General features: G+C 43.7%; 1 protein-coding gene across 1 annotated transcript; it reads right to left on the bottom strand.

Moving 5' to 3' along the window:
* Nucleotides 1-23,284: 23,284 nt before the first annotated feature.
* On the bottom strand, nt 23,285-25,817 carry LOC103022387 (uncharacterized). The gene is made up of 3 exons (XM_049469509.1): nt 25,796-25,817; nt 24,103-24,132; nt 23,285-23,973 (listed from the first exon to the last, which is right to left on the bottom strand). Exons 1-3 carry the CDS (start codon nt 25,815-25,817, stop codon nt 23,285-23,287), a joined length of 741 nt encoding a protein of 246 aa, XP_049325466.1.
* Between the last annotated feature and the right edge of the window lie 1,338 nt (nt 25,818-27,155).

Genomic DNA, 27,155 nt, shown 5'->3' with positions numbered 1-27,155 from the left:
TTATTCAGTATCTACTATGAATATTCAGTATCTACTATGAATATTCAGTATCTACTATGAATTATTCAGTATCTACTATGAATTATTCAGTATCTACTATGAATTATTCAGTATCTACTATGAATATTCAGTATCTACTATGAATATTCAGTATCTACTATGAATATTCAGTATGTACTATGAATTATTCAGTATCTACTATGAATATTCAGTATCTACTATGAATTATTCAGTATCTACTATGAATATTCAGTATCTACTATGAATATTCAGTATCTACTATGAATTATTCAGTATCTACTATAAACTATTCAGGACCCACTGTAAACTATTTAGAATCTAATATTAATTATTATTAATTATCTGCTGTGAGGAATCTTTGGAAATAATATTGATGATTTTGTATGAATTGTTTTGTAGCTAGTAGGAATTATTCAGTATCCACTATGAATTATTCAGTATCCACTATGAATTATTCAGTATTGATTTAAAGGTTTCAGGTCTATAGTGTTCTTAAAGTTATGTGAAATCTCTACATTTTTAATACAGTAGGTGAAGATACAGCACGGATTCAGCCTGACGTCACGACTGTAAACCCCAGTGTGTCTCAGCGTCAGTCCCTCTCTCTGCTGAATGGAGGGATGAGTGATGAACAGGTGATGGGAGAGGAGGAGATGAATGGAGGAGAAGTGAAGGAAAACCTGGAGAAAAGCTTCTCACACAACATACTGTCAGATAAAGAGGAGAGGAAAACAGCAATCACACGGCTATTCATACAGTCAGAGAGAGAGAGAGAGAGAGAGAGAGAGAGAGAGAGAGAGACTTTTTGACTTTTGATGGTCCTTTATTTAAACCATTCAATAGTCACACTGTCATCTTAAAAAGATAAATTGATCAATCAATGATAAAAAAAGATGACAAATATGAATTAAAACACACAACTCAGTATCACACATGTAAGTTTAAAAGAACTCAAGAGCGAAACAAAGCTCCTCCTCCACCACTGAGCACACTGCTCCATCCCAGCACCACACACATTTAAAAGCTTCTAAATCTTGCATGATTTTGTAATAATTAAAATCAATTAAAATTCTGGATTTAACCAGCCTTACGAATGTCCGTGTGACATCACAGTCAGCACTACCCGCCACCTTGTTTTTGCGGCTGACATAAATAGCCAACTTAGCCTGCCCAAGGATAAAATTAATAAGCTGACACTTGGACTTAAAACTTTTGACGTATTTAAAACCAAGGATAAAAGTCTGGAGTGTAAAAGTGATGTTAAAAGACATAAAAACAGTCTTCAAAACATCAAATAAAGGAAGCAGCCTAAAACAATGCATAAAAGCATGAAAGACAGTTTCTCTCTGGGAGCAGAAAGGACACTGTGGTAAAATCTCAGGGTTTAAAACAGAAATAAAAGCGTTAACTGAGATAATACCATGTAAAATTCTCCACTGCAGATCAGCAACTTTCTTAGCTAACGGTGGTCTGTACAGTGCTCTCCACTCAGGCTTCACATCCTCACTCAAGTTAAAAACATCACGCCATGGAGTGTCAGTTCTACTGTGCAGTCTTTTTCTGTTCAGAACCTTTACGCAGGCTCTGTACAGCAGTTTACCTGACACTGTGCTCAGGTTCATGCAGGATTCCCCCGTACACTCCAGGAGGGGGCCCTCACAGTCCTCCAGGTCCGGCGTGATGGTGACCTCAGGAAATGGGTCATCCTCCGCAGGGCTGACCACCCCCGCACTGTAGTCCCTCACCTGTTCCCGTTCCTCCGGAGAGAGCGCCGACCTCCAGCCCTGGAGAAGACGAGCCACCAGCCGCAGGGATCTCATCCCCAACCTCACCGCCATGTTCTCCTCATCCGCAAAATCAGGACCTGCAGCATCCACCACATGACGGAGGGTAGTGACCCCGGAGGACAACAGGACTCTGGTCAGTGCAGGGGTGACAGTCCCCGCCAAGTCCAAACGTGTACCACAGAGCAAGGGTTCCTCCAAAAGCCAGTGCAAGGATAATCCAGTCTGTAAATGTCTTTTAAAAAAGCTCCATATCCTTAAAAGTCCACGATAAAAAACAGGCAGTGCAGCAAAGTTCAAAGTTTTAAAATCCATTAAAAACAAAGTCTTGTCCATACCCAGATCTCCTGCTGTTTTCAAAATCCTGCACGAAACCTCCCTCCAAACCAGTTCCGCAGGACCAGCAAGGAGTCTCTGAAGAAACTGCAGTCGGAAGGCAGCTGTCCTGCTGGCCAAGTGGACTAGACCCTGCCCTCCGTTCTCCTTTGGCAGATATAAAAGTCCTTGTGGAACCCAGTGCAGGCGATCCCAGAAGAAATCCACAAGCACAGCCTGGAGGTTCGCCAGCAGATTCGGAGGGGGATCTACACATGCTAGTTTATGCCAGAGTGAGGATGCAGCAAGGTTATTAATTACAAGTACCCGGCCACGATAAGACATTTGGGGGACTAACCATTTCCATTTTTTGAGACGACCTTTGATTTTCTCAACTACACCATCCCAGTTCTTGTCAGTACAGGTGCTGTCCCCCAAATATACACCCAAGTATTTAAAAACACCCCTTCTCCACATCAGCCCATCAGGAAGTACAGGTACACCACCATCCCACTGCCCAACTAAAACTGCTTCACTCTTAAGCCAGTTTATTTTTGCGGAGGATAAAACCTTAAAATCATTTAAAATATCAGCTAAAACGTCTATATCGTTTTGGGTACTTGTTAAAACTGCCAGATCATCAGCATAAGCAGATACACATACAGGAGTGGTACAACCAGGTATAGTCAAGCCAGAAACACAGGCTCTTATCTTGACTAACAGGGGTTCAATGGCCAGAGAATACAACATACCAGAGAGAGCACATCCTTGTCTGATACCCCTGTGTACTTTAAAAGGAGCACACAAACCACCGTTAACTTTTAGTACACTCTCAATTTCACTGTACAGAACCTTGATCATGGCTATGAACCCAGGGTTGAACCCAAAGTTCTCCAGAACTTTCCACAGATAGCCGTGTTCAACCCGGTCAAAAGCCTTTTCCTGGTCCAGAAATAAAAGACCAGTCTTCAAGCCCAAAAGTCTGGAGACGTCCAAAACATCCCGAATTAAATGTACATTGTCAAAGATAGACCTACCAGGTACACAGTACGTCTGGTCAATGTGGATTACCTGCTCCATCACCTTCCCTAGTCTTGAGGCCAATGCTTTCGAGAGCAGCTTGCAGTCCGAGCAAAGCAGAGATACAGGTCGCCAGTTCTTCAGGTTGGTCAGGTCTCCTTTCTTGGGCAGCAAGGTAAGGACAGCTCTCCTGCAGCTTAACGGAAGACTTCCATCACGTATGCTGCTTTGGAGAACCTCCAGCACATCTTGCCCCAACACTGACCAGAAAGCTTTATAAAACTCGACAGGAATGCCGTCAATGCCAGGTGCCCTGCCATTCTCCATACCCTGGAGAGCCCCGTGTATCTCCTCCAGAGATAGTTCAGCCTCAAGCACCTCGGCCGACTGTTGCTCCAGTTTGGCCATATTCTGCAGGAACCTGTCCTCCACTTCCAGTGACTCTGACCACTCGCTCTCGTACAGCTTTGAGAAAAAGCTGACTGTCTGCTGGCGAATTTCAGCAGGCTCCGAAAGGAGATCCCCTGATTCTGTTCGTACAGCATGCATAAACCTTTTCTGTCCATTTTTTCGCTCAAGACCAAAGAAGAACTTAGAAGGAGCGTCCATTTCAGTTATGCACTGAAAGCGTGAGCGGACCAGCGCCCCCTGTACTGTTATACCCAGTAGGTCAGCCAAAGAGGCTTTTTTGCGTTTTAGAGCGCTAATATGCTCTTGATTTCCAGTGGCCTCTTGTAATCCCTGGAGTTCCACTATTTCAATCTCCAGAGCTTTAAGAGATCTGGTTAAGTCCCTTGTGACATTGAGGGTGTACTGTTGACAGAATATTTTAATCTGTATTTTGGCTATGTCCCACCATTGCTGGAGTGAGGTAAAAGATGTTTTCTGTGATCTAAAACTATCCCAAAAAAAGGTAAAAGATTCTCTAAAATTAGAATCTTCTAAAAGTGCAGTATTAAAATGCCAGTACGCACTTCGTGACTTAACATTACACCTGCTGATTGTACACACGACCATAGAGTGGTCAGAAAAACCAACAGGCGAAATAAAACATTGTGTAAAAGCAGACAACTGATGACTAAAACCATAAAAACGATCTAGCCTAGCCAACGAAAGTGCATTATCATAACAGTGGGCCCATGTATATTGTCTCTGCGTACCATGGAGGTTTCTCCAGATATCAGTTAATTCATGAGCCTCTAACATCTCACATAAGCGCTTACGGGAGGCAGCATGTGGTTCCCCGTGGTTCCTGTCCATGCTGTTCGCTGTGCAATTAAAATCCCCACCCAATATTAAAAAATCAGTGGGATCACAGTTAGCCAATACAGTACTCAGTGTGTCTAAAAACAACATTCTGTCAGCTGCTGCAGTTGGAGCATAAACACAAATAAAAACAAAAACACAATTTTCAAAACAGGCTTTCACTTTTAAAAGCCTCCCATTTAAAATGTCCTCAACAGTATAAGAAAGGGGTGTAAAACTGGGTGAAAAAACAACAGCTACTCCACCAGAAAGGGAAGTATTATGCCCAAGAAAAGTTACTCCCCTCCACTCTTTAGCCCACTCAGCAGCATTACTTGAATCACTATGGGTTTCTTGCAGAAAAACAACGTCAACCCTTTTCTGTTTAACTAACTCAAACAGTTTAGCCCTCTTCTCACAGTCCCTTCCACCATTAATATTTAAAGTAGCGATTTTAAAACCACTCATTAAAAGGTAAAAAGGGTAAAAAACGCTGAATAAAAAGGCCAAACCAACCAGAGAAAGGTTAAAACATTTAAAAATCATCATCATTAAGAGCTTTAAGATTGGTCAGTATCTTCTTTAAACGAAAGACCTCCAGCCGAGTAAAAGCCCCCTCCCTCTTTAAAAGCTTCACATCATGTACAAATTGTATAGTATCTGGAAAATGGTCCTCCACCCGAACACCCCACTGCCCTTTAGTGACCCGCAGGAACCTCTTTACTTCTTTAGCAGTGTATACTACAGGTGTTCTCTCATCTTGAGAGCACACTGACCAGCCCGAGTCAGACGTATAGCCTTCCAACTCTTGGCTAACTTCCGACTCCACCTCCTCCACCTCTTTTTTAGCCTGTTTTGCCCCCTTTTCATTTGCCTTACATTTTCTTTTATTAGTTGGAACTTTAAAAACAGCTTCATCCTCCATTAAAACCTCAGCCTCAAGCTCAAGCCCAGAACAGCTGGCCTGTACTTTAGCCTCCAGCTGCTGAGCCTCACCTGGTTCCCCCACAGCCTGCACCTCCACAACCTGCACCTCCACAGCCTGTTCCTCCACAGCCTGCTCCTCCACAGCCTGCACCTCCCCAACCTGCTCCTCCACAGCCTGCTCCTCCACAGCCTGCTCCTCCACAGCCTGCACCTCCACAGCCTGCACCTCCACAGCCTGCACCTCCCCAACCTGCTCCTCCAAAACCTCCCCCACCACAGCTTGTTCCTCCACAGCCTGCTCCTCCATGACCTGCTCCTCCACAGCAGGCTCAGCTGGGGAATGCTCACCCTCAGCCACCCTCCGCTCACCAGCCATTGCAGTATCAGACCCAACCCCGACCTGCTCACACTCTCCGGGCACCGCCTCGGCGGCCGGCACCTTCACAGCAGGCCTAGCAACAGCCGCAGGGGGAACGACCACCGCGGGCTCAGCCGTGTCCGGCCCCGGCGCCTCAGCGCCCCCAGCCCCTCCAGAATTAACCTTCTCAGGGCAGGCTCGGACGAGATGTCCAGTCTGACCACACCTGAAACACTTCATCTCAGTGTCGGACGAAGCATAAATGGTGTAATCAAACCCCTCCACCCTCAGCTTTAAAACCAGGTCTAACTCATCAGCTCCATCCTTTAAAACCATAAAAACCTGCCTTCTAAAAGACACCAGATGTTTGATCAGTGGAGATTTACAGCCCAAGTTTAACTTCTTTATTTCAGAACAAACTCTCCCAAAGCGGGAGAGCTCCTGCCTGATCAGTTCATCTTTAATAAAAGGGGGAACATTGGACAGGATGATCTTTTTAGATGGGGAACTCAGAGGCAACACATGTGTGAATAAACCATTTACAGTTACACCACTCTGAACCAGAGCCAGCGCTTGATCAACCGTTTTCACAAATAAAACAATCGCGTTGTTCATACGCGAGGCGGAGACGATGTTCCCGTGGCCAACAGCGGAGCCCACGGAAAGACACACGTCTTCTATACTCGCGCGGGACACGATCCGCACCCCATGCCGGCGCGTTAAGCTCTCGCACAGCCGAGAGTCACCCGGAGCCGCCATGCTCACACTGAACACACACACACACAAACACACACACAGCGGACTCCCCGCGGGGCAGCGCCCCGCGCGCACACACACACTCACTCTCTCACACTAGCACTCAAACACACTCACACACTAACTAAACGCTTCAAAAACAAAACTGAAACCAACAAACTCACAGAAAAGTTTGGCTAAACGCCAGCTGCTCCTCACACCGCACTCCCAGACCGTCTCTCACTCGCGCATGCGCACGGAGAGAGAGAGAGAGAGAGAGAGAGAGAGACCTATAGGAGGCAGTGAGTCACTGGTAAATCCTGCGGTTGATGATTCAGTTCTGTTCAGATGCTCCTCAGAGATTACTCAGATTCTACTGTATATTTTGATAAAAAAAAATTATATATATATATATATATATATATATATATATATATATATATATATATATATATATATACTAAGCTGACATATAGAGTCCTACTTTAATGGTCTTTAGGTGGGTCATCAGCCGTGCACAGTGCAGCTTGATTTATGGTGTCTTTGCTATCGTAACGAAGGGAAAAGTGCACTTTCCGCGCCTCGAAACGCTCAAAAGTCATGTACTAATTCTCTTAATTAATGATGGGTGTGGTTAATTTTGGGCATAACATGAAGTAAACCAATCAGAGCGTCTCTTGCTCATCATTCTCTTTAAGAGTAGATCAGGTGAGCTCTGTCTTTGGTGGATTGCTATTGTAACGGTGCAGCTACCTGGACGTGTCCAACAAACTCTTCTCAGCAGAGGAAACTGAGCTGCTGGTTGACGCTGTGAAGGAGCTCCAGCAGCTCATTTATGGGAACAGCAATGTTATTTTATTTACTATTCTGTTTATTGTTGATGTAAAAGTTGTTTGTGTTCATGTTTGTGTAACAAGCGGTGGAGTATGAGATAGCGATGTGTAACAACCTGTGTTGCTGAGATAGCGATGAACGTCTGACTTTTGGCTCCTGTCTAGGTTGTATTCAGTAAGTGGAGCTCCTGTGTTTTCTGTTACCAAGATAAAGATAGCAATATGCCAGAAAAATCTGCATACTAAAAGGATAACAGCATCCTGGAAAATGAACTAGAGTATACACTTTTCCTCAAATGTAATGCGTTTATTTTACTGCTTAGGGATGCTTTGTTAGATTCATAAAATTAAGAAAGTTATAGAAAAGTTATATATTATAAAAATTACAGTAATGCATTAAATTTGTATTTATTTATTGAATGAATTTTGTATTTTGGAGTGCAATACAGTGAATGTAATTTAGATCTGAAACGGTTAAAAACCTGATCAATCTGAGCACAATCCACTGTGTTTAATTGGGTGATGGTTGATTTATACAGGATTTTTCCAATAGAGTCCAGTAGAGAAGTGGGCGGAGCTTCTGGTCATGGTGAACATAAGGCTTGTGTTGTGTACAGTAGTAAAGTTGTAGCAAAGCTCGTTAGCTAACTCGCCGCTAATGTTAGTTAGCTCTCATCTTAACTTAGTTCTCCCCTGCTAATGTTAGCTAGCTCCTCGCTACTGATAGCTAACTTGCTGCTAATGTTAGTTAGCTCTCATCCTAACTAAGTTCACTTCCCGCTAATGTTGGCTAGCTTTCCGCTAATGTTAGCTAACTCTCTGCTAATGTTAGCTTTCTCTCTGCTTAACTTAGTTCTCTCCCTCGCTAATGTTAGCTTGCTTGCTGCTAATGTAAGCTAGCTCTCCACTTAACTTAGTTCTGTTGCCACTAATGTTAGCAAGCTTGCCGCTAATGTTAGCTAACATGCCGCTAATGTTAGCTATCTCTCCTCCTAACTTAGTTTTCTCCCTGCTAATGTAATCTAGCTCTCCGCTACTGTTAGCTAACTCGTCGCTAATGTTAGTTAGCTCTTATCTTACCTTAGTTCTCTGCCCACTAATGTTAGCTAGGTCTTCGCCACTGTTAGCTCGCTCCTCACCAATGTTAGCTAGCTCTCTGCTTAACTTAGTTCTCTCACTGCTAATGTTAGCAAGCTGGCCGGTATTGTACGCAAGCACTCCGCTTAACTTAGTTTTCTTGCCACTAATGTTAGCTAACATGCCGCTAATGTTAGCTGTCTCTCCTCCTAACTTAGTTTTCTCCGTGCTAATGTAATCTATCTCCCGCTTCTGTTAGCTTACTCATCGCTAATGTTAGTTAGCTCTCATCTTACCTTAGTTCTCTGCCCGCTAATGTTAGCTAGCTCCTCGCTACTGTTAGCTAGCTCCTTGCTACTGTTAGCTATCTCCTCGCTAATGTAATCTAGCTCCCTGCTCGTTAGCTAACTCGCCGCTAATGTTAGCTAGCACTCATCCTAACTTAGTTCACTCCCCGCTAATGTTGGTTAGCTCTCATCTTAACTTAGTTCTCCCCTGCTATGTTAGCTAGCTCCTCGCTACTGATAGCTAACTCGACGCTAATGTTTGTTAGCTTTCATCCTAACTTAGTTCACTCCCCACTAATGTTAGCTAACTCTCTGCTAATGTTAGCTTTCTCTCCGCTTAACTTAGTTCTCTTCCCGCTGTTGTTGGCTAGCTTGCGGCTAATGTTAGCTAACTCTCCGCTAATGTTAGCTGTCTCTCCGCTTAACTTTGTTCGCTCCCCACTAATGTAAGTTAGCCCGCTGCTAATGTTAGCTATCTCTCCTCTTAACTTAGTTCTCTCCCTACTAATGTTACCTATCTCTACCAGGTAAAATAGTTAGCTTGTCGCTAAAGTTAGAGTTTGTTTTCCCACTGCCATTAATTGCACACAGCAAGTACCTACAGCAAGTTTACCTGAAATTTAAGACAATTTAAGACCTTAATTACCCAGATTTTAACCCTGATAAAGTAACTCTGTACTGCAGAGCTTGTTGGTGAGTAAAGGTCAGTAAAGGTGAGTAAAGTGTGATTCTGTTCTTGTCGTAGTTTGAAGGACACGCTGTCTCTTCTTCTTTCTTTTTAAAGTGTTTGAAAGTGTTTGAGGGTTTGGGTGAATCAGCCGCTGGTTGAACACATGATGAAGATTCACGTGTCTCTGAGCTCCTCGTACTGCTTATCACCATTATCACTATAAAATTATATATATATGAAGAGTCTGCTCACGTTTCTGAGAGCGGCTGGTCTCCTCTGTGTGTTATTATTCTGTAAGTAGGTTAGTCTGGGTAGTGAGATAAAGAGTGACCTCATCATTTACAGGTTCTCAGTAGAGAATAGAGAATATGCTGATGAGTCGATAATAAGGCCAGTCTGCTTTAATAAAAAAGGGTATTATTAAAATAATCACAGATTTCCAAATATTAGCCTGTTATTGCACTTCCAGCTCAGAACAGGTAATAATATCATCATTTTAATGCAGTAATTAAGCTGAAAGTGCATTTCAGGACATGTTGATCAACAAACTCTGAAGAAAAAAAGACCTGGATAAACGCAAAGAAAACTAGAAAATGTTTGTTTAGTTTGACTTTTATTAGATACAGAAAGTATGAACTCATGATATTTATGATATTTGAAGTTGTGTTTAAGCATCAATATGTTGAAAAATAAAAAAAATAAAAATATAAAAAAAAAAAAATAGAAAAAAAAAATAATAAAATAATATTGATTTGTGGTTGTATTATATTGTGGATGCCCAATGAAAATCAATGCAAAATCTGATTTTTTGCCGATTTTTTAGTTTACTATATAATTTGAAAACACAAACTCTAATAATGTTTCAAACTTTCATAAATAATTGCAAAATAGAAATTCTCCAAAACTACCTAAAAAACTCTTTTTATATTGACTTATATTGAAAGTTAAGAAGGTTTTATCTCTCTCCTGTAATAAAGTAACTGTTTTGGAGATACATCTTTTAATAAATGCATAGAAAACTAGAAAATGTTTTGTATATTTGTTTTGTATATATACAGCATATACACCAAATATTATGTTTATTTTTACTTTTATTTAATTATAGAACTCATATATTTTTAATACATTAAAAAACATGTAATTAATCCACATTTAAATCCATTTCTGCAACACATTCCAAATGGCTTTGCAATATATGCAGCATGTGGTTTAGCATCATCTTGTTGAAAAATATAAACAATTTACATTAATAGATGACCAGACAAACTATTTCCATACAGTATAATCTTTTTTTGCTGGTTTATGGGTGTATTATATTGTGGGTATCCAATGAAAATCAATGACAAATCTCACTTTTTGTTGGCTTTCAGTTTACTACATAGTTTGAACACACAAACTGTCTCTAATAATGTGTCAAACTTTCTTAAAGAATAGACCAATAGAAATTCTCCAAAATTACCTATTTTAGAAATACTAGTTTTTCATTGGACAGCAATAATATGCTTTACAGTAACTCAAATTAGTTGAATTTGAGTTTAAGTTTAATTTGGTTTTATTCAAAATCAAATTAACTTCATTGATTTTTAAGATCAGACAAATTAAATCAGTTCAAAAGTCCTCATTTATTGTAAAAAGGCAGATGCTTGGCTAAAATACTATATTATGTGGTGAAATTCAAGTAGATCCAAATGGCTCCATTACACTAATACCTGTGCACAGATGTTCCTAATAAAGTGCTTAAAATAATAAATTATACATAATTAAACTCAATAAACAATAATTTGGCTATACTAGTACAAAATGTTAAAACTTTCCCTAATAATGTTTCAAACGTTCTGTAAGAATGGACCAATAGATTCTCCAAAATTACCTTTTTTTACTTCCATTGAAAGTTAGGAAAGTTTAGGAAAGATGGCGGCGCGCAGTAGGGCAGCGGCTTCTCACGCTCCTAACGAACACACTATTTTGAGCTGTTTTTACGTCGGTTCTGAACCCAACTTTACGAGCCCTGTGCTGTGAGTTACAGCACAACCGAACTTCTGAGGATTAAGGACAGTTTGGTCAGTAAAACAGCAACTATGGACAATAATATCCGAGCTACGCTGGGCGAGCTGGAGGAATACACATCTGCTGTTCTCGTGTACATCAGCAAGTGTGTGGAGGATGTCACTACTACCAAGACTGTGACTTGCTACCCGAACCAGAAGCCCTGGCTGAACGCAGAGGTGCGTTCCCTGCTGAAAGCCAGAGATGCTGCCTTCAGATCTGGAGACTCGGATGAACTCAGGAGGGCTAGAAGAGAGCTGACTGCTGGAGTTAAGAGGGCAAAAGCTGCATATGCTCAGAAAATCCAGGGACACTTTTCCTCCCAGGATCCACAGAGCATGTGGAGGGGCATCAAGTGCATCACGGACTACAAATCTAACGTTGCACAAAGCTCCAAAGACCCATCCCTACCTGAGGCTCTCAACACGTTCTACGCCCGCTTTGAGAACCCTGACACACCCCCCAGCACCAGACTCCCACACTCACCAGGAGAGGAGCCCCTCAGCGTGACACCAGCAGAAGTAAGGAGCACGCTGAGGAGGATTAACCCCCGGAAAGCTGCCGGCCCGGACAACATCCCCGGACGGGTGCTAAGAGACTGCGCAGACCAGCTCTCGGACGTCCTGGCCGACATTTTCAACGCGTCCCTCATCCAGGCAGCTGTCCCCACTTGCCTGAAGACCGCCACCATCATCCCGGTCCCCAAGAGCTCCACAGTGACAGGTCTGAATGACTACCGGCCAGTAGCCCTCACTCCGATAGTCACAAAGTGCTTTGAAAGACTGGTTCAGACCCACATCAAAGCCACCATCAACATCACTGTGGATCCACACCAGTACACATACAGGAAGAACCGATCCACAGAGGATGCCATCTCCTCCGTGGTCCACACTGCCCTCACCCACCTGGAGCAGAAGGATTCCTACGTCCGTATGCTCTTTGTGGACTTCACATCTGCTTTCAACACCATGATTCCACAGACCCTGATAAATAAACTCTCCTCACTAGGACTGAGCTCTTCCCTGTGCAGCTGGGTCCTAGACTTCCTGACCAACAGGCCACAGTCTGTGAGGATTCACAACATCTCAAGTCAAGTCAAGTCAAGTAGTTTTATTGTCAATGCTGCATATGTACAGGACATACATAGAATTGAAATTACGTTACTCTCCTTCCCAATTTTACAGCAAGTACAGATAATGGATAATAAAGAAAAATAAAGAAAAAGGGGAGACACTATGTGTACAATACAGCAGCAGGGACACAGACATACATGAGACAGAACAAGGTGCAGTAGTGGTGGGGGTGAAATAGATATATAAATAGAAATAAAAAGAAATAAATATATAATCTAAATCTAAATGAGTGGGAGACACTATATGTACAATACAACAAAAACACAATAGACATTTGTGAGACAGAAGATAATAGTGCAATATTAATGGTGATTAAGATCAAGTGACAATATAAATAGAACCCGTATAACAGTAGTGCAATGTTGTATCTAGCTTAAGGCTGGTAAAGTTCTTAAAGTTCCCAGTTCTTGGGGAATTAAAGTGTGTATGACAGTGCAGCGTAACAGTAGTGCAGGTATTGGGTGTGTAGTGCAGGTCCTTTTACAAAAGTTACAGTACTTTGTGTGTTCTAGTGCAGAGTTACAGTACTGTGTTGGTGGGAGGATGTGGGGTCAGGATGATGAGAGTGTGTGTGCTGTGGGCAGGATTGGGATGGGGGGTAGTGGGGTAGTGCGGGAAGAGAGTTCAGCATCCTCACAGCCTGATGGATGGGGCTGTCTCGCAGTCTGCTGGTCCTAGACCCGAGACTCCGCAGTCTTCTCCCTGATGGCAGCAGGCTGAAGAAGCTGTGTAGTGGGTGGGAGGGATCTCCTGCCAGACGGAGGGCTTTCCGCGTGAGGCGGGAGCTGTACAGGTCCTGAAGGGAGGGGAGAGAGGTGCCAACGATCTTCTCAGCTGCTCTCACGATGCGCTGGAGGGTCCTGCGGCAGGATGCTGTGCAGGCCCCGTACCACACGGTGAAACAGCTGGTCAGGATGCTCTCGATGGCCCCTCTGTAGAAAGTGGTCATGATGGGGGTGGGGGCTCCAGCTCTTCTCAGCTTGCGGAGAAAGTAGAGACGCTGGTTTGCCTTCCTGGCCAGTGATGCTGAGTTGGTGCTCCAGGAGAGGTCCTCTGTGACGTGCACACCCAGGAACTTGGTGCTGCTCACCCTCTCCACAGCAGTTCCGTTGATGGACAGAGGAGCGTGCAGTGTGTGAGTTCTCCTGAAGTCCACAACAATCTCCTTAGTCTTCTCTGTGTTCAGAGAGAGATTGTTGTGTTTGCACCAGGAGGCCAGGCGGCTCACCTCGCTCCTGTAGTGTGACTCATCGTTGTTGCTGATGAGACCCACCACCGTCGTGTCATCCGCAAACTTGACGAAGAGGTTGGAGGTGTGTTCTGGTGTGCAGTCGTGGGTCAGCAGAGTGAACAGGAGGGGGCTCAGTACACATCCTTGGGGAGCCCCTGTGTTCAGTGTGGTGATGCTGGATGTGTTGCTGCCAACCCGCACTGCCTGTGGTCTACCAGTCAGGAAGTCCAACAGCCAGTTGCACAGGGAAGTGCTCAGCCCCAGACTGTCCAGTTTGTGTATGAGCTGTTGGGGGATGATTGTGTTGAATGCTGAACTGAAGTCAACAAACAGCATTCTGACGTAGGTGTCTTTCTTGTCCAGGTGTGTGAGGGCTGAGTGGAGAACAGTGGAGATGGCATCATCGGTCGAGCGATTTGACCGATATGCAAACTGGTAGGGGTCCAGGGAGGGGGGGAGCGAAGACTTGATATGGTGCATGACTAGTCGTTCGAAGCACTTCATGAGGATGGGGGTGAGTGCAACCGGACGATAGTCGTTGAGACAGGATGGCGATGCCTTCTTAGGGACAGGGATGATGGTGGTGGCTTTGAAGCATGTGGGAACCACCGCCTGACTCAGAGAGGTGTTGTAGATGTCCGTATAAACCTCTGCGAGTTCCCAGGCACAGTCCTTCAGCACACGACCAGGAATGTTGTCAGGTCCAGGAGATTTTCGAGCATTGATCCTGCTGAATGCTCTCCTCACACTGTCTTGGGAGAGCGTTAGCACCTGGTCACCAGGAGGAGGGATGGATTTCTGGGCGGGTGTGTTGTTGAGTGGCTCGAACCTTGCGAAGAACCCATTCAGGTCGTTCAGCAGAGATGTGTCGCTGTTGCAGGTCTGTGGATGGGGTTTGTAGCCTGTGATAGACTGAATCCCTTGCCACAGGTTCCGTGTGTCTCTGCTGTCGCTGAAGCGTTGGGATATCTTCTTGGAGTACTGCCTCTTAGCTTTCCTGATGCCGCGGGACAGGTTGGCCCTGGCTGTCCTCAGGCCTGCCTGGTCTCCAGCTGTGAAGGCTGCATTTCTAGCCTTCAGGAGCTTGTGGACCTCTCCTGTCAGCCATGGCTTCTGATTAGCCCGAACAGTGATGGTCTTGAGGTCGGTTACATCATCAATGCACTTGGTGATGTAGGCAGAGACAGTTTCTGTGTACTCCTGAATGTCCGTGGAGTTGTTGTGGGTGGCAGCCTCTCTAAACATGTTCCAGTCTGTTGTGCTGAAACAGTCCTGAAGTGCCTCTGAGGAACCCTCTGGCCACACTCGTACCTGCTTCAGAACTGGTTTGGAGACTTTAACCAGTGGTCTGTAAGCTGGCATTAGCATAATGGTGAGGTGGTCAGACGCTCCGAGGTGGGGGAGGGGGGAGGCTCTGTAAGCCCCTCTTTTTGTAGTAAAGACCTGGTCCAAAGTGTTGTTTCCCCTGGTTGGAAAGTCTATGTGTTTAAAAAGTCCAGAAAACACACTCTTTGGGTCTGCATGGTTGAAATCTCCAGCCAGAATGAGAAAAGCATCTGGGTGTGCTGTCTGCTGCTCACTGATGTACTGGTACAGTTCATTCAGTGCTTCACTCCTCACGCTGTTGTTGGAGGTCGGAGGGATGTAAACAGCAGCGATCAGCACGGCGGAGAAATCTCTCGGTAGATAGAACGGACGGCATTTGATAATCATCAGTTCCACTACCGGTGAGCAGTGTTTACAGACCACAACAACGTTCCGACACCAAGCATCGCTGATGTAAACACAGAGTCCGCCGCCGCGGCTCTTACCTCCGTCAGTTAGCGCGCGGTCCGCCCGATAGCATGTTAGCCTCTCCAGCTGAACGGCATGGTCCGGGACGCTGTTGTTGAGCCAAGTTTCCGTGAAAATATAAACACAACAGTCTCTCACGGTCTTCTGAGTTGACTGAAGTAAGCGGATGTAGTCCAGTTTATTGTCCAACGATCTTACATTCGCCAAAAGCATGGTGGGGATAGCTGGCTTGTGTGGGCTAGCTGCTAGCCTCGCTCGGATACCTCCCCGCTTACCGCGCTTCTGCCGTCTCTCCCGCCGCCTGTGGCGCTTCCATTGTGGGCGAGCTGCAGCGGTGGGGGTCGGTGGGGGTGCGGGTGTCCGGAGCACGCCGCAGGCTCGCAGCTCTTCTCGGAGATCGCGGTTTAAATCCAAAAGTGAGTTTCTACCGGCTTCCAGCAGAAACTCACGGCTGTAGGTGCGTTTCAGGACGTGAACGCACGACAAAGACGTACAAAAACAGGACAAAAAACACGAAATCGCTGTATCCTCGGGAGAGCGAGAAGCCGCAGCATGTGCACGCGCCGCCATCTTAGTTTCAGCTAGCTCCTCACCCTCCATAATCCTCAGCACTGGCTCCCCTCAGGGCTGTGTGCTGAGCCCCCTCCTGTTCACACTGCTCACCTCTCCATCCAGGCTGTCATATTGTGAAGTTTGCAGACGACACGGCAGTGGTTGGATGCATCACGAACAGAGATGAGTCCAGCTACAGGCAGGAGGTGGAACACCTGGAGGATTGGTGCAGAGAAAACAACCTCTGCATCAATGTAAAGAAGACGAAGGAGATGATTGTGGACTTTAGAAGGGGCCAGCATGCCCACCTCCCCCTGCACATTGGAGGATCTGCAGTGGAAGTGGTTGACAGCTACAGGTACTTGGGTGTGCACCTGACCAGCAACCTCACCTGGAGCAACAACACTTCCACTCTGGTCAGGAAGGCACATCAGCGGCTCTACTTCCTCAGGAGGCTGAGACGAGCTGGACTCGGGAGCGCAGTCCTCACCTCCTTCTACAGATGTGTGGTGGAGAGCGTTGTGTGCTCCAGCATCAATGTGTGGCATGGTAGCTGCTCTGCTGCAGACAGGAAAGCACTGCAGAGGGTGGTGAAGGCTGCACAGAGGATTGTAGGAGTTAGCTTCCCCAGCACCACAGACATTTACACCTCCAGATGCAGGAAGAGGGCCACCTGCATCAGGAAGGATCCCACCCACCCAGCACACGCACTTTTTGTCCCACTCCCCTCAGGCCGGAGGCTGCGGAGCATTAAGTGCAAAACAACCAGACTGAGAAACAGCTTCATTCCGGAAGCTGTAAGACTCTTAAACTCCACTTAACAACACACTGCACTGACACCAAGGACAAATTACTGTTTACTGTTTACCAACATGGTCACTTTACTTGCACTGAGACACTTTATCTCCACTGCTCTAATTCACATTATCATGCTGCTATAGCACACTTGCACTCTGGACTTCATGTTGCTGAACCTTTCTACTCTCTATTTATTTTTTTTATTCTTTGGGATATTTATCTATCTATTTTGTATATTCTATTTCTTTTATTGTATTCTTTTTTATCTATATATCTATTAATAACAGCTCTTTGGGTGTAAAACTGGATCGTGAGATCACAATTTCGTTCCACCTCATGTACCACATGTGATGCGAATGGCAATAAAATCTCCTTGAATCCTTGAATCCTTTTAACTTCCTCCTGTAAAGTTAACCTGTTTTAGCAATACTTGTTTTTTCCTTAGACAGCAATAAAATGCTTAAACTTGAATTAGAGGAACCTGTAATTTAAGTTGAATTTGATTTTGTTTAGCACTAGAGATTATGAGTGATCACAAGCCATCAAACCAAACTGAACTGCTTAAAATTTTGCACCAGGAGTAAAGCAGCATAAAGTTATCCAAAAGCAGTGTGTAAGACTGGTGGAGGAGAACATGATGCCAAGATGCATGAAAAAAAACTGTGATTAAAAACCAGGGTTATTCCACCAAATATTGATTATTTCTGAACTCTTAAAACTTTATGAATATGAACTTGTTTTCTTTGCATTATTTGAGGTCTGAAAGCTCTGCATCTTTTTTGTAATTTCAGACATTTCTCATTTTCTGTAAATAAATGCTCTAAATTACTAAAATATTTTTATTTGTAATTTGGGAGAAATGTTGTCTGTAGTTTATAGAATAAAACAACAATGTTCATTTTACTCAAACACAAACCTATAAATAGCAAAATCAGAGAAACTTTTAGAGGTCTCTTCATTTTTTCCAGAGCTGTAGGTTGTGAAATTCAAGTGGAACCATATTGCACCATTACACCAATACCTGAGCTCAGGTGTTCTTTAGTTATAAAGTGCTTAAAATTAAAACTATAAAAAGCACCAACTTTTGCAGTCATTAGAATCATCATCCTCACACTATTTTATTGACGATATAAGAGAAAATGTATTGACCTCCCGGCACCCAGGCTAAAACATTATTCCTGGCTCTTCGGAAGGCATATCTTGCCACTACTGCCACGGCTAACCCTGCCACTGTGGCTCCAGCAGCCGCTGCCACTCCACCTGCCACCACACCCTCCACTCCCAATTCTCTGACTGCCACAATGGCAGCATAAGTCCCAACCCGGTAGAGACTCCAGGCCACCAGGGCGGCGATAACGAGGCCTGAGAAAGTGAAAAGTGAACTTAACAACCGTTTTATGACCACAGATTTCCCGAGAACCCCAATCGCCACCGAATCAGCCACCAGCAGCTGGAGGACCACCATGGTTAGAGCTCCCAGAATTCCTGCCGCCTCCACAGCCGCTGTATCTACCGGCGTTTCCTCCGGCTCTGAGACCTCGCCCACCAGACAGATGGACGTGGTGATCCTCTTATACAGCCATAGTCCTCCTTCGCACGATTCCACGACCATCGTTCCAGCCAGAAAAGCTCAATCTCTCATATCCTGGTCCTCAAAACTTCCCCGAAAAATCCTCCTAAACGTTTGATTGATGTTGAGGCAACCTTAGAAGTTCGCTATTGTTTCCTTCTGCTCATCTTCTTCTTCATCCCAACAGATTCCACCAGACCTGTAACCAGATCCACACCCTCTGTTCTTTAATCCAATAATTACAGTATGAAATGTAATAGGTTTCTCACTGTGAAAATAACAAAAAATAAGAATAGTTAGTACTACTGGGTCGATCGATATATCGTCAAAAAAAATAAGTTTTTATAATTTTAAGACCATTTAAATACTGTATTTTTTTGCAATAGTAGGAGCAATGATTATAAGTAGCACCATCAACAAACGTCTATTTTCTGGTCTATTTTCATACATAAGGTGTACTGTTTTATAAGGCGCATTTTAAGTGGCACTAGTAAGGAACATTGGTGTCGCCATGATTTTACTTCTAAATCAGCAGGTGTAAAAGAAGTGTAGAAGTGTAAAGCTAAACTTAGTAAACAAAACTATAATTCTTAGTAAAAAAAATAAACATTTTTTAGTCAAACGAGTGCTGGATGTGAATATACACAGATTTCTCTCCGGAAAACTGTTTATTCAGGTGAGTAAAGCACTTCTGCTTATTTGCAGTAAGTTTAGATTTGCAGATTTCTCCAGCATTAAGGCTTGAGCATTAGCATTAGCGGCTAACCGACAATGCTACACTGAGGAGCATGGAGTGTTTCAGTAAACCAGGGCGATACTAGCTAGCGGCTCGTCCCTAATAGCTTGTTTTAACATGGTAAACATGCAGGCTATAGGTCAATAATACTCATCTCTGAATGGTCAAATGACTAGCATGGTTAGCAAGTAATGCTAATGCTGCTCTAGCAGTGGTAGCCATGGTTAGCAGCAGGCTACAGGCTGATAATACTCATCTCTGAATGGCCAAATAACTAGCGCTTAGCGGGCAATGCTAATTCTGTTGGAGACCTAAACTGAAACGCCTGTATAACTCTGTACTTCAGCGCAGGGGCTTTACTGCTCCTTAATACCTGACTGATAGAATTTATATACATTTTTATATTAGTTTTGGAAAATAAAAGAATATTAAGTGCGCCTTATAGTGCAGAAAATACAGTACCACTAATATAAAAATAATACAATAGCATAACAAATCAGTTATACCCTTTAAATATGGAGCAAAAATTACATAAGTATACATGAATAAATGCACATATAAATCTGTAAATAAATAAATAAACAAGGAGTAGCAGTTATTGAAGCATTGGTCTGGTACTGCATGAATGGCTAAAGTACTGTTCACTGTTATATACATGAACAAACATAAAAATAAACACAACATAGACAATATCACCATTATCACATATTATTTAGGTCATGCCCATTTATTGTACAATAAATCGATAATGTAGTCTAAGTGCCACAGCCTAACTTTGTCTAATATGCTGCTAAAAATACAAGAAAATATAATGAAATACAAAAACAATTCTGTTAACAAGTCTAAATATGTATTGTTTCTCATTTTGAAATGATTGTATTAATATTATAAGATTTAATTACTCACTTTTACCTAACATTCCCTAATGATAAAACTGTCCTAAATAATGTGTCAAACTTACTTGATGAAAAGAAACTCTATCCAATAAATTTGACTCTTACTAGAATAAGATTTATGTAGCATTAGATGATCCAGGTTGTTAAGTTGTTGAAATATTGAAGTTAGTTGTGAAATTGAAGTTGATCCTAATTGCAACATTACACAAATACCTGTGCACCTTTGTTTCTTTTAAGATATTTTTCCTTTTTTGTGGCTTCTTTTAAGATCTCTTTTTAGTGAGCCTTTGTTTCTTTTGAGATTTTTTTTCTTTTTTTTGTGACACCTTGTAAGATCTCTTTTTTTTGTTTTGTTTCTAATCTCTTTTCTTCTTTACCCACTGTTGCCGGTCACCCCTCCAGAAATGTGTGAGGGTGAACTGGGCTGGGGTTTTTAAGCAGTGTTCACAGCTGAGCCTGATTTGCACTAATTACTGCTGGGGATTCTGGGACTTGGAGTTTTTTGCCCCAGATCCACCAGCTCTTCCACTGCAGTGTCCAGACCCTCTGGTGGTGGTTGGCGGCACATGCCGCTTTCTTACAGCTGTTAATTAGATTATTGATGCGTCTTGTTTTGCGTGACTGGAAGTAAAACCTGAAACCAGACTGGCTGGTTTGGGTGGATTCTTGATGAAACAGTTTGATCAGTGAGTTTATGAACCACTCCCTACATATTAATCTGTAAGAATAGAGTAGTTTAAGTAGAGTAGAGTAGGTTAAGTGTATATTTTCGATGTTTTTATTGTTCATATATATTGTATATTTCATAAGTGTCATGGCATTGTGCAGAACTGCTGGTCCAAATCAGATTTTTTAGCATATCTAGATTGTATTAATGTAATTGATGTTTGGTCTAGACAGGCAAACAATTAAATACACATTAAATCAAATGACGCAGTGAATTTTCTATAAGCTTAAAAACAAAAACAGGTTTCTAGCAGCCTGTATAACCTGTTCTAAAACACAAAGAAAAACATGAAATTCTTCCCTAATTGTCTCATATAGTAATATTGTCTCTTATATCTTCATTTATGTTTTATAATGATGTAAATATAGCAATTGTTATGTGTTTTGTATCTTCATCAGAATTTAGAAATAGAAATGCTTTTATTTAACTTTCATTCAACTATAAGCAGCTTCTCTCCTCCTCCCGTATCCAGCACTGAATCCAAAGACTCCAAATTCACAATTTTTTAAATGCAATTTAAAGTTTATACTTTAAATGCTCTAACTTTAACACAAACTGCTCTTTCGGTTTATTTTCCATAAACATGCATATAATTAAGCATCATCATCATCATACATTATAAAATAAACTCATAAACAGATATGATTTACAGTTTCTAACAATACTTTCACTTTCAGTTCTTAACTTGGGCACTCTTCAATATAATCAGTTCTGTACTGCCACCTACTGGTTATTAAATAATGCATTTTATGCATTGCATACAGGTGCATCTCAAAAGATTTAAATATCATTCAAAAGTTACTTTATTTTAGTAATTCTGTTCAGAATGTAAAACTCATATATTATATAGATGTATTAAACACAGAGTGATCTATTTTAAGCGTTTATTTATTTTATTGTTGATGATTATGAAGCTTACAGCCAATGAAATCCCAAAAATCAGTGTCTCAGAAAATTAGAATATTATATATTAAGACCAATTGGTAATTTCTGCAGTGTGGGCAGTGTGCCAAGTCCTGCTGGAAAATGAAATCTGCATCTCCATAAAAGTAGTCAGTAGCAGAGGGAAGCATGAAGTGCTGTAAGATTTTGTGGGAAAACGCCAAACATTAAACACAACCATGATTAATGAAGACAGTTACATGCCTTTTGTGTGTACTTTTCCCGTCGTTACGATAGCAAAGACCTTAATCAAGCTGCATGGTGCACTGTTTACTGCTCGCCTATAGTTCATTAAAATAGGGTCTTTTATCTCAATATTAATGATGTTACTCAGGTAATGAACAGGAAAGGTGGTGATGTGACCTATTACTAAACACAGCTTTGTATATTTTACCACATATAATGCAATAATGAAAAGCAAGACACATCTATACACATGTAATTAAGAGCAGGGATATCCATGAGGGGTTAAAAGTGTGTTTAATGAAGGTAAATGTAAAAAACAACCAAACAAAAAAAGAACCATCATGTTCTCTCTAAAAAAATAATGTACAGCATATGCAAATTAGTTTGATTATGGTTAGATTATAATGTAAATGTATCCTGTTAAATTTGCATTTGTATAGTGAGTAACACCCTGCAGTGAACTTACTTTAAAACACAACAATAAAGTAAAAATGTAAAATATATAATATTACATAACAATATTACATACAGTAAATAAAACAAGTGACTGGCTACCACTGCATTTGTGTCATCACAGCCAAATATATTTACAACCTATTTTAATTAGTAAATATTTAACAATGACTGTATGCAGAGCTGCAGCATACTGTATAAGTAAATGACAAGAAGAGCAGTTGTTACTTGTTTACTGAACATTAGTTAACATTATTAATGAAGTGTTGTATGATTTATTGTTAATCTCAACAAATAAGATTACTTCTTATCTTAGTTAATGTGAAAATAATACAGCTTTCCGATCGGACTTACGTTTTTCGCGAAAACTTCGTAAGTACGTGTTTTTTGCGCATTGAAAATGAATGGGCAGAACTTTGCACGCCCGTGGACGTCACAATTTTTGAGATACGAAGATGAAACCAATTGTGGACCTGTAGAACTTATTGAGTTCTTTCCGAAAATATGCGTTACGAAAAGTTACGACGTACGGATTTTGTACTATCATCGTGCGAATTAATGAATGGGGCCCATTGAAGGACAGGTAGCTAGAACTCCAGTACTGTGTGTAATGGAGCAGCTATGGGATAAAACAGCATTAGGTCAAAAGTTTGGATACCCCGGTCCCCCAGTACTGTGTGTAATGGAGCTATCGGTCAAAAGTTTGGACACCCCAGCCCCCCAGTACTGTGTACCCCGGCCAGCACTGCAATCACACTCGCAGTTTCTGCAGGAACTGCATTCTAGTTAATGCTGTAGTTCTGTGTTTAATTAACGTTACCTAAGCATTGTTAATGTATTAGCTCACGTCTTATTCACGGTAACTAATGCATTCATTCATGTTAGTTAGTCAACACTTAATGCACCTTACAGATCTTTCTTTATAATATTAATTCTTTCTTCATTTGTCTATTTCCCGCCCCATGCCCATTCTAATGCTCTCATTGCAAATGCTCCTAAAGCTCCAGCTACTCCAGCATGTTTCTTTCTCTGAACCTCACTGTACATTTCTCTGGTGTAAATCTTGTTTCCATCATTATTCTTCATCACATGGTTGATCTTCTTCAGCAGCTCTGTGACCTGGGTCTTATCATCCTCATTTTCATTCTCAAACACATGATAACCAGCCATACTGCCCACTACCTTTTTCAGCTCTGGAACTAAATCTAAGTGTTGCTCTATACTTCTCTCCTGTAACACGTTTCCATGAGTGAACAACACAATGGTGTGTTTTTGGATCTCCTCTCCAAATTTCTCCACAATCCACTTCACTGTGTTCATATCCACCTCTGTGAATCTCACATCCAGCCTCATCACCAGCAGAAACACATGAACTCCAAGATGCGCCAGATCAATTGCTTTTTTAAAATGTTCTTTCATTATATCTTTAGGCGTGACTCCAACGAACATTCCCGGAGTATCAATCACCCCAACCATTCTTCCATTAACAGGCCTGGAAACTCTCATACTTTCACTGGTTACATGCTGAAAGGTAGAGTTCACACGAAATGTCTTTTCATTAAGGATGGTGTTTCCTGATGAGCTCTTTCCTGATCCAGTCTTACCCAACAGCACCATCCTCACATCAGAATCAGAATCTGTAAAAATGTCATTAATTAAAATTTTTACCTTGTGTTAATACAAATTAAGTTTACACTACCTTGCTTCTGAAAATCTCATTCTAGAAGCTTGTGTTAAACTTGCACAGTTCTTTTTTTAAAACATACCTGTTCTGTCCGGTGACGGATCCTCAGACACTGTGATTAATGTACAAGAACAAATGTCAGCAAATAAAAATGAAAGTAATCAAAAAGAAAAATAACTATGTAGTAACCATGTGAATACAAACGTACTGTCAGGAGGCTCAGTAAGACTGTTTCTCCGTTTTATCTGTATGAAAAGAAATATTTATTATATTATTTAAAACATAAGGGTTACAATTTTATAAGTGATGTAGCAGCACAGAAGCATACAAGTATGTTCACTAGCTGATCTATAGACTTAACATAATTAATTTATTTTTATATGTGAAATTACAGTGCTTTTCTTTACTTTTGGACTGTTTAGAGAATCCTCATTAATAGATGCTTATCTAATGAATCACTGATCATGAAAAATTGATTTTGTAGCGAGCACAGGGGGTGGGTCTGTTATCCTGCGTGTGCTGCTGCTGTATGCCTGTGGTGTGCCTGTCTCTGTGTGCCCACCTCTGCGTGCCTGTGTGTGAGTGGATGTCAGGTGTGGGGCCTCCCTCTTAGGTGGGGTTATGCAGAGTGGGGGGCACCACTCTGAATCTACCATCCGGTAGATTCTTAGCCAGTTTAGTGACCTTAGGGCTGTTCTCACTGTATGCTGCCTTGGGTTTAACTCTCCTTGCTCTTGTAAGGGCATTAAGTGAGCAGTACCCTGTTAAATAAAAAGAGCTTTTGATTTACCTCGTCTCCCGAGTCAATGGCTTCCTCGTGAATGCTACAATATTATAGACCATCTCAACCCCAGATGAGATTAGGATTAGTATTAGTACTAGGGTTAAAGTTAGGATTAGAACCAGGGTTAAGATTAGGATTAGGACCAGGGTTAAAGTTAGGATTAAGATTACGTTAAAAACGTCTGATCAATAAAATCAGAATGCAACGTTTTGCAGATCTCATAGACTCATATTTTATACACATTAGAACATAGAACACATCAAACATTGACTTGACACATGATTTAGCGTTTCTGGTGTTGTAAGGTCCTGGCCCTGTTTCCTGTCTGTCCTCGTGCCTGTGTTGTCCCACGTGACCCGTGCCCCTGTGTTCTGCCTGTGTTTTTCCACTCACCTGTGTTCTTCTGTAACTCCGCCCCTTCGTCCCAGGTGTTTCATGTTTCCTGTGTGTGTGCACCTCTATTTAAGGTCCGTGTTTCATTTCCCCGGTGTCGATCCTTGTACGTTTAACGTCTGTCAGTGTTCCATGTTTTCCAGAGTTTCCCCAGTCCTGTTTTCAGTTTATTCCTTGTATGTTTTGTATTTGTTTTCTTTAATAAATCCCGTTTGTTTGCATTTGCGTCCGCCTCCTCGTCCTCCCTGCACCCGCACCCTGACAGAAGGATCGACCTAAAATGGACGCAGCAAACCGTTGGACCGGCTCCAGGTTGGCGATTCGCCACGCTCCATGCGGGACCCTGGCGTTGGAATCCCCGAGGCCTAAAGGACGCCACAGGCCTCGGGGTAGACGTTCTAAGGGGTCCCGCCAGCCGAAGGAGGATCCCTTTTCCGGGGAGGATTTGCTTGGGGGGGCGCTGCTGGTGTGTGCGGGGAGCCTCGGGACTCGTCTCAGGTTGGGTGAAACCTACGAGTACCCGAGGCTCGTGGAGCGGAAGCCGTGGGACTTCCTCGGTTGCGCTCCCAGCAGCTCCGAGGAAGAAGAGAAGGTCTACCCCGCACCAGCCCGTACTCCATGGCCGTATTCCTTGGCGGCTGAGAAGCCGCACTCCGTGAAGCCAGCGGATGGGACGCCACGCTCTGTGACTCCCGTGGCTCATCCGCTCCCCGAGACTTCATCGGTGGCCGCGCCGCTCCCCGAGACAGCGGCGGCGGCAGCGCCGCTCTCTGAAGCGCCAGCTAAGCTAGCTAGCCTGCTAGGTCCACCACGCTCTCCAGCCCGGCCGGCTTCCAGCTCTCCAGCCCGGCCGGCTTCCAGCTCTCCAGCCCGGCCGGCTTCCAGCTCTCCAGCGAGGCCGGCTTCCAGCACTCCAGCTCGGCAGGCTTCCAGCTCACCAGCCCGGCCGGCTTCCAGATCTTCGACTCCGGAAGCAAGCTCCGGTCCGGTTTTTACAGCCACGCCCACTGCTCCAGTCCTGGTGTTAGGGGCAGCCGCACTCTCAGCTCCTGCTACAGCGGCTCTCACCGCTCCTGGATCAGCGCTGCCCGCGGCTCTCGCCGCCTCTGGATCAGCGCTGCCCGCGGCTCTCTCCGCCTCTGGATCAGCGCTGCCTGCGGCACTCGCCGCCTCTGGATCAGCGCTGCCCGCGGCTCTCGCCGCGTCTGTACCAGCGCTGCCCGCGGCTCCCGCCGCCTTTGTACCAGCGCTGCCCGCGGCTTCCGCCGCCTCTGACTCTGTGCCCGCGGCCCCGGCCGCCTCTGACTCTGAGCCCGCGGCTCCGGCCGCCTCTGACCCAGTTCCCGCGGCCCCGGCCGCCTCTGACCCAGTTCCCGCGGCCCCGGCCGCCTCTGACCCAGTTCCCGCGGCCCCGGCCGCCTCTGACCCAGTTCCCGCGGCCCCGGCCGTCTCTGACCCCGTGCCAGCTCCCAGAACTATGTTTGGGGCCAGGCCCCGTGTTTCCAGGCCTGCTTCGAGGCCTCCTGACTGTGCCTCTAGTACTGTGCCCAGGCTGACCCCACAGACTTTAGCCAGTCCTGGGCATCCCCAAGTTTTTGTCCCCCTGTCTCTCCCTGTCCTGGTCCCTGTATCTGTGTTCGTTCATATTCCTGTCCCCCTTGGTTTTTCTGTGCCTGTCCCTGTCACTGTCTATGTGTCAGTCCCGGTGAATGTTTTCAACCCTGTGCCCTTGTCTAGTGTTCAGTCCAGTTTCCAGTCTCCGTTTGTGCCTAGTGTCCTGTCCAATGTCCAGACCCCTGTCCAGTCTACGTCTCCGTCCACTGTCCAGCCCTCGGTCCAGTCTCCTGTCCTGTCTCCACTTACGTCTCCTGTCCTGTCTCCGTTTACGTCCCCTGTCCAGTCCCAGTTTGTCCAGTCTCCGCCCTATGTCCAGTCTCCGTTTACGTCCCCAGTTCAGT

The sequence above is a fragment of the Astyanax mexicanus genome, chromosome 21 (assembly GCF_023375975.1).
Source record: "Astyanax mexicanus isolate ESR-SI-001 chromosome 21, AstMex3_surface, whole genome shotgun sequence".
In the NCBI taxonomy this organism is placed as follows: Eukaryota; Metazoa; Chordata; class Actinopteri; order Characiformes; family Acestrorhamphidae; genus Astyanax; species Astyanax mexicanus.
This window is presented reverse-complemented; position numbering and strand designations above follow the sequence as displayed.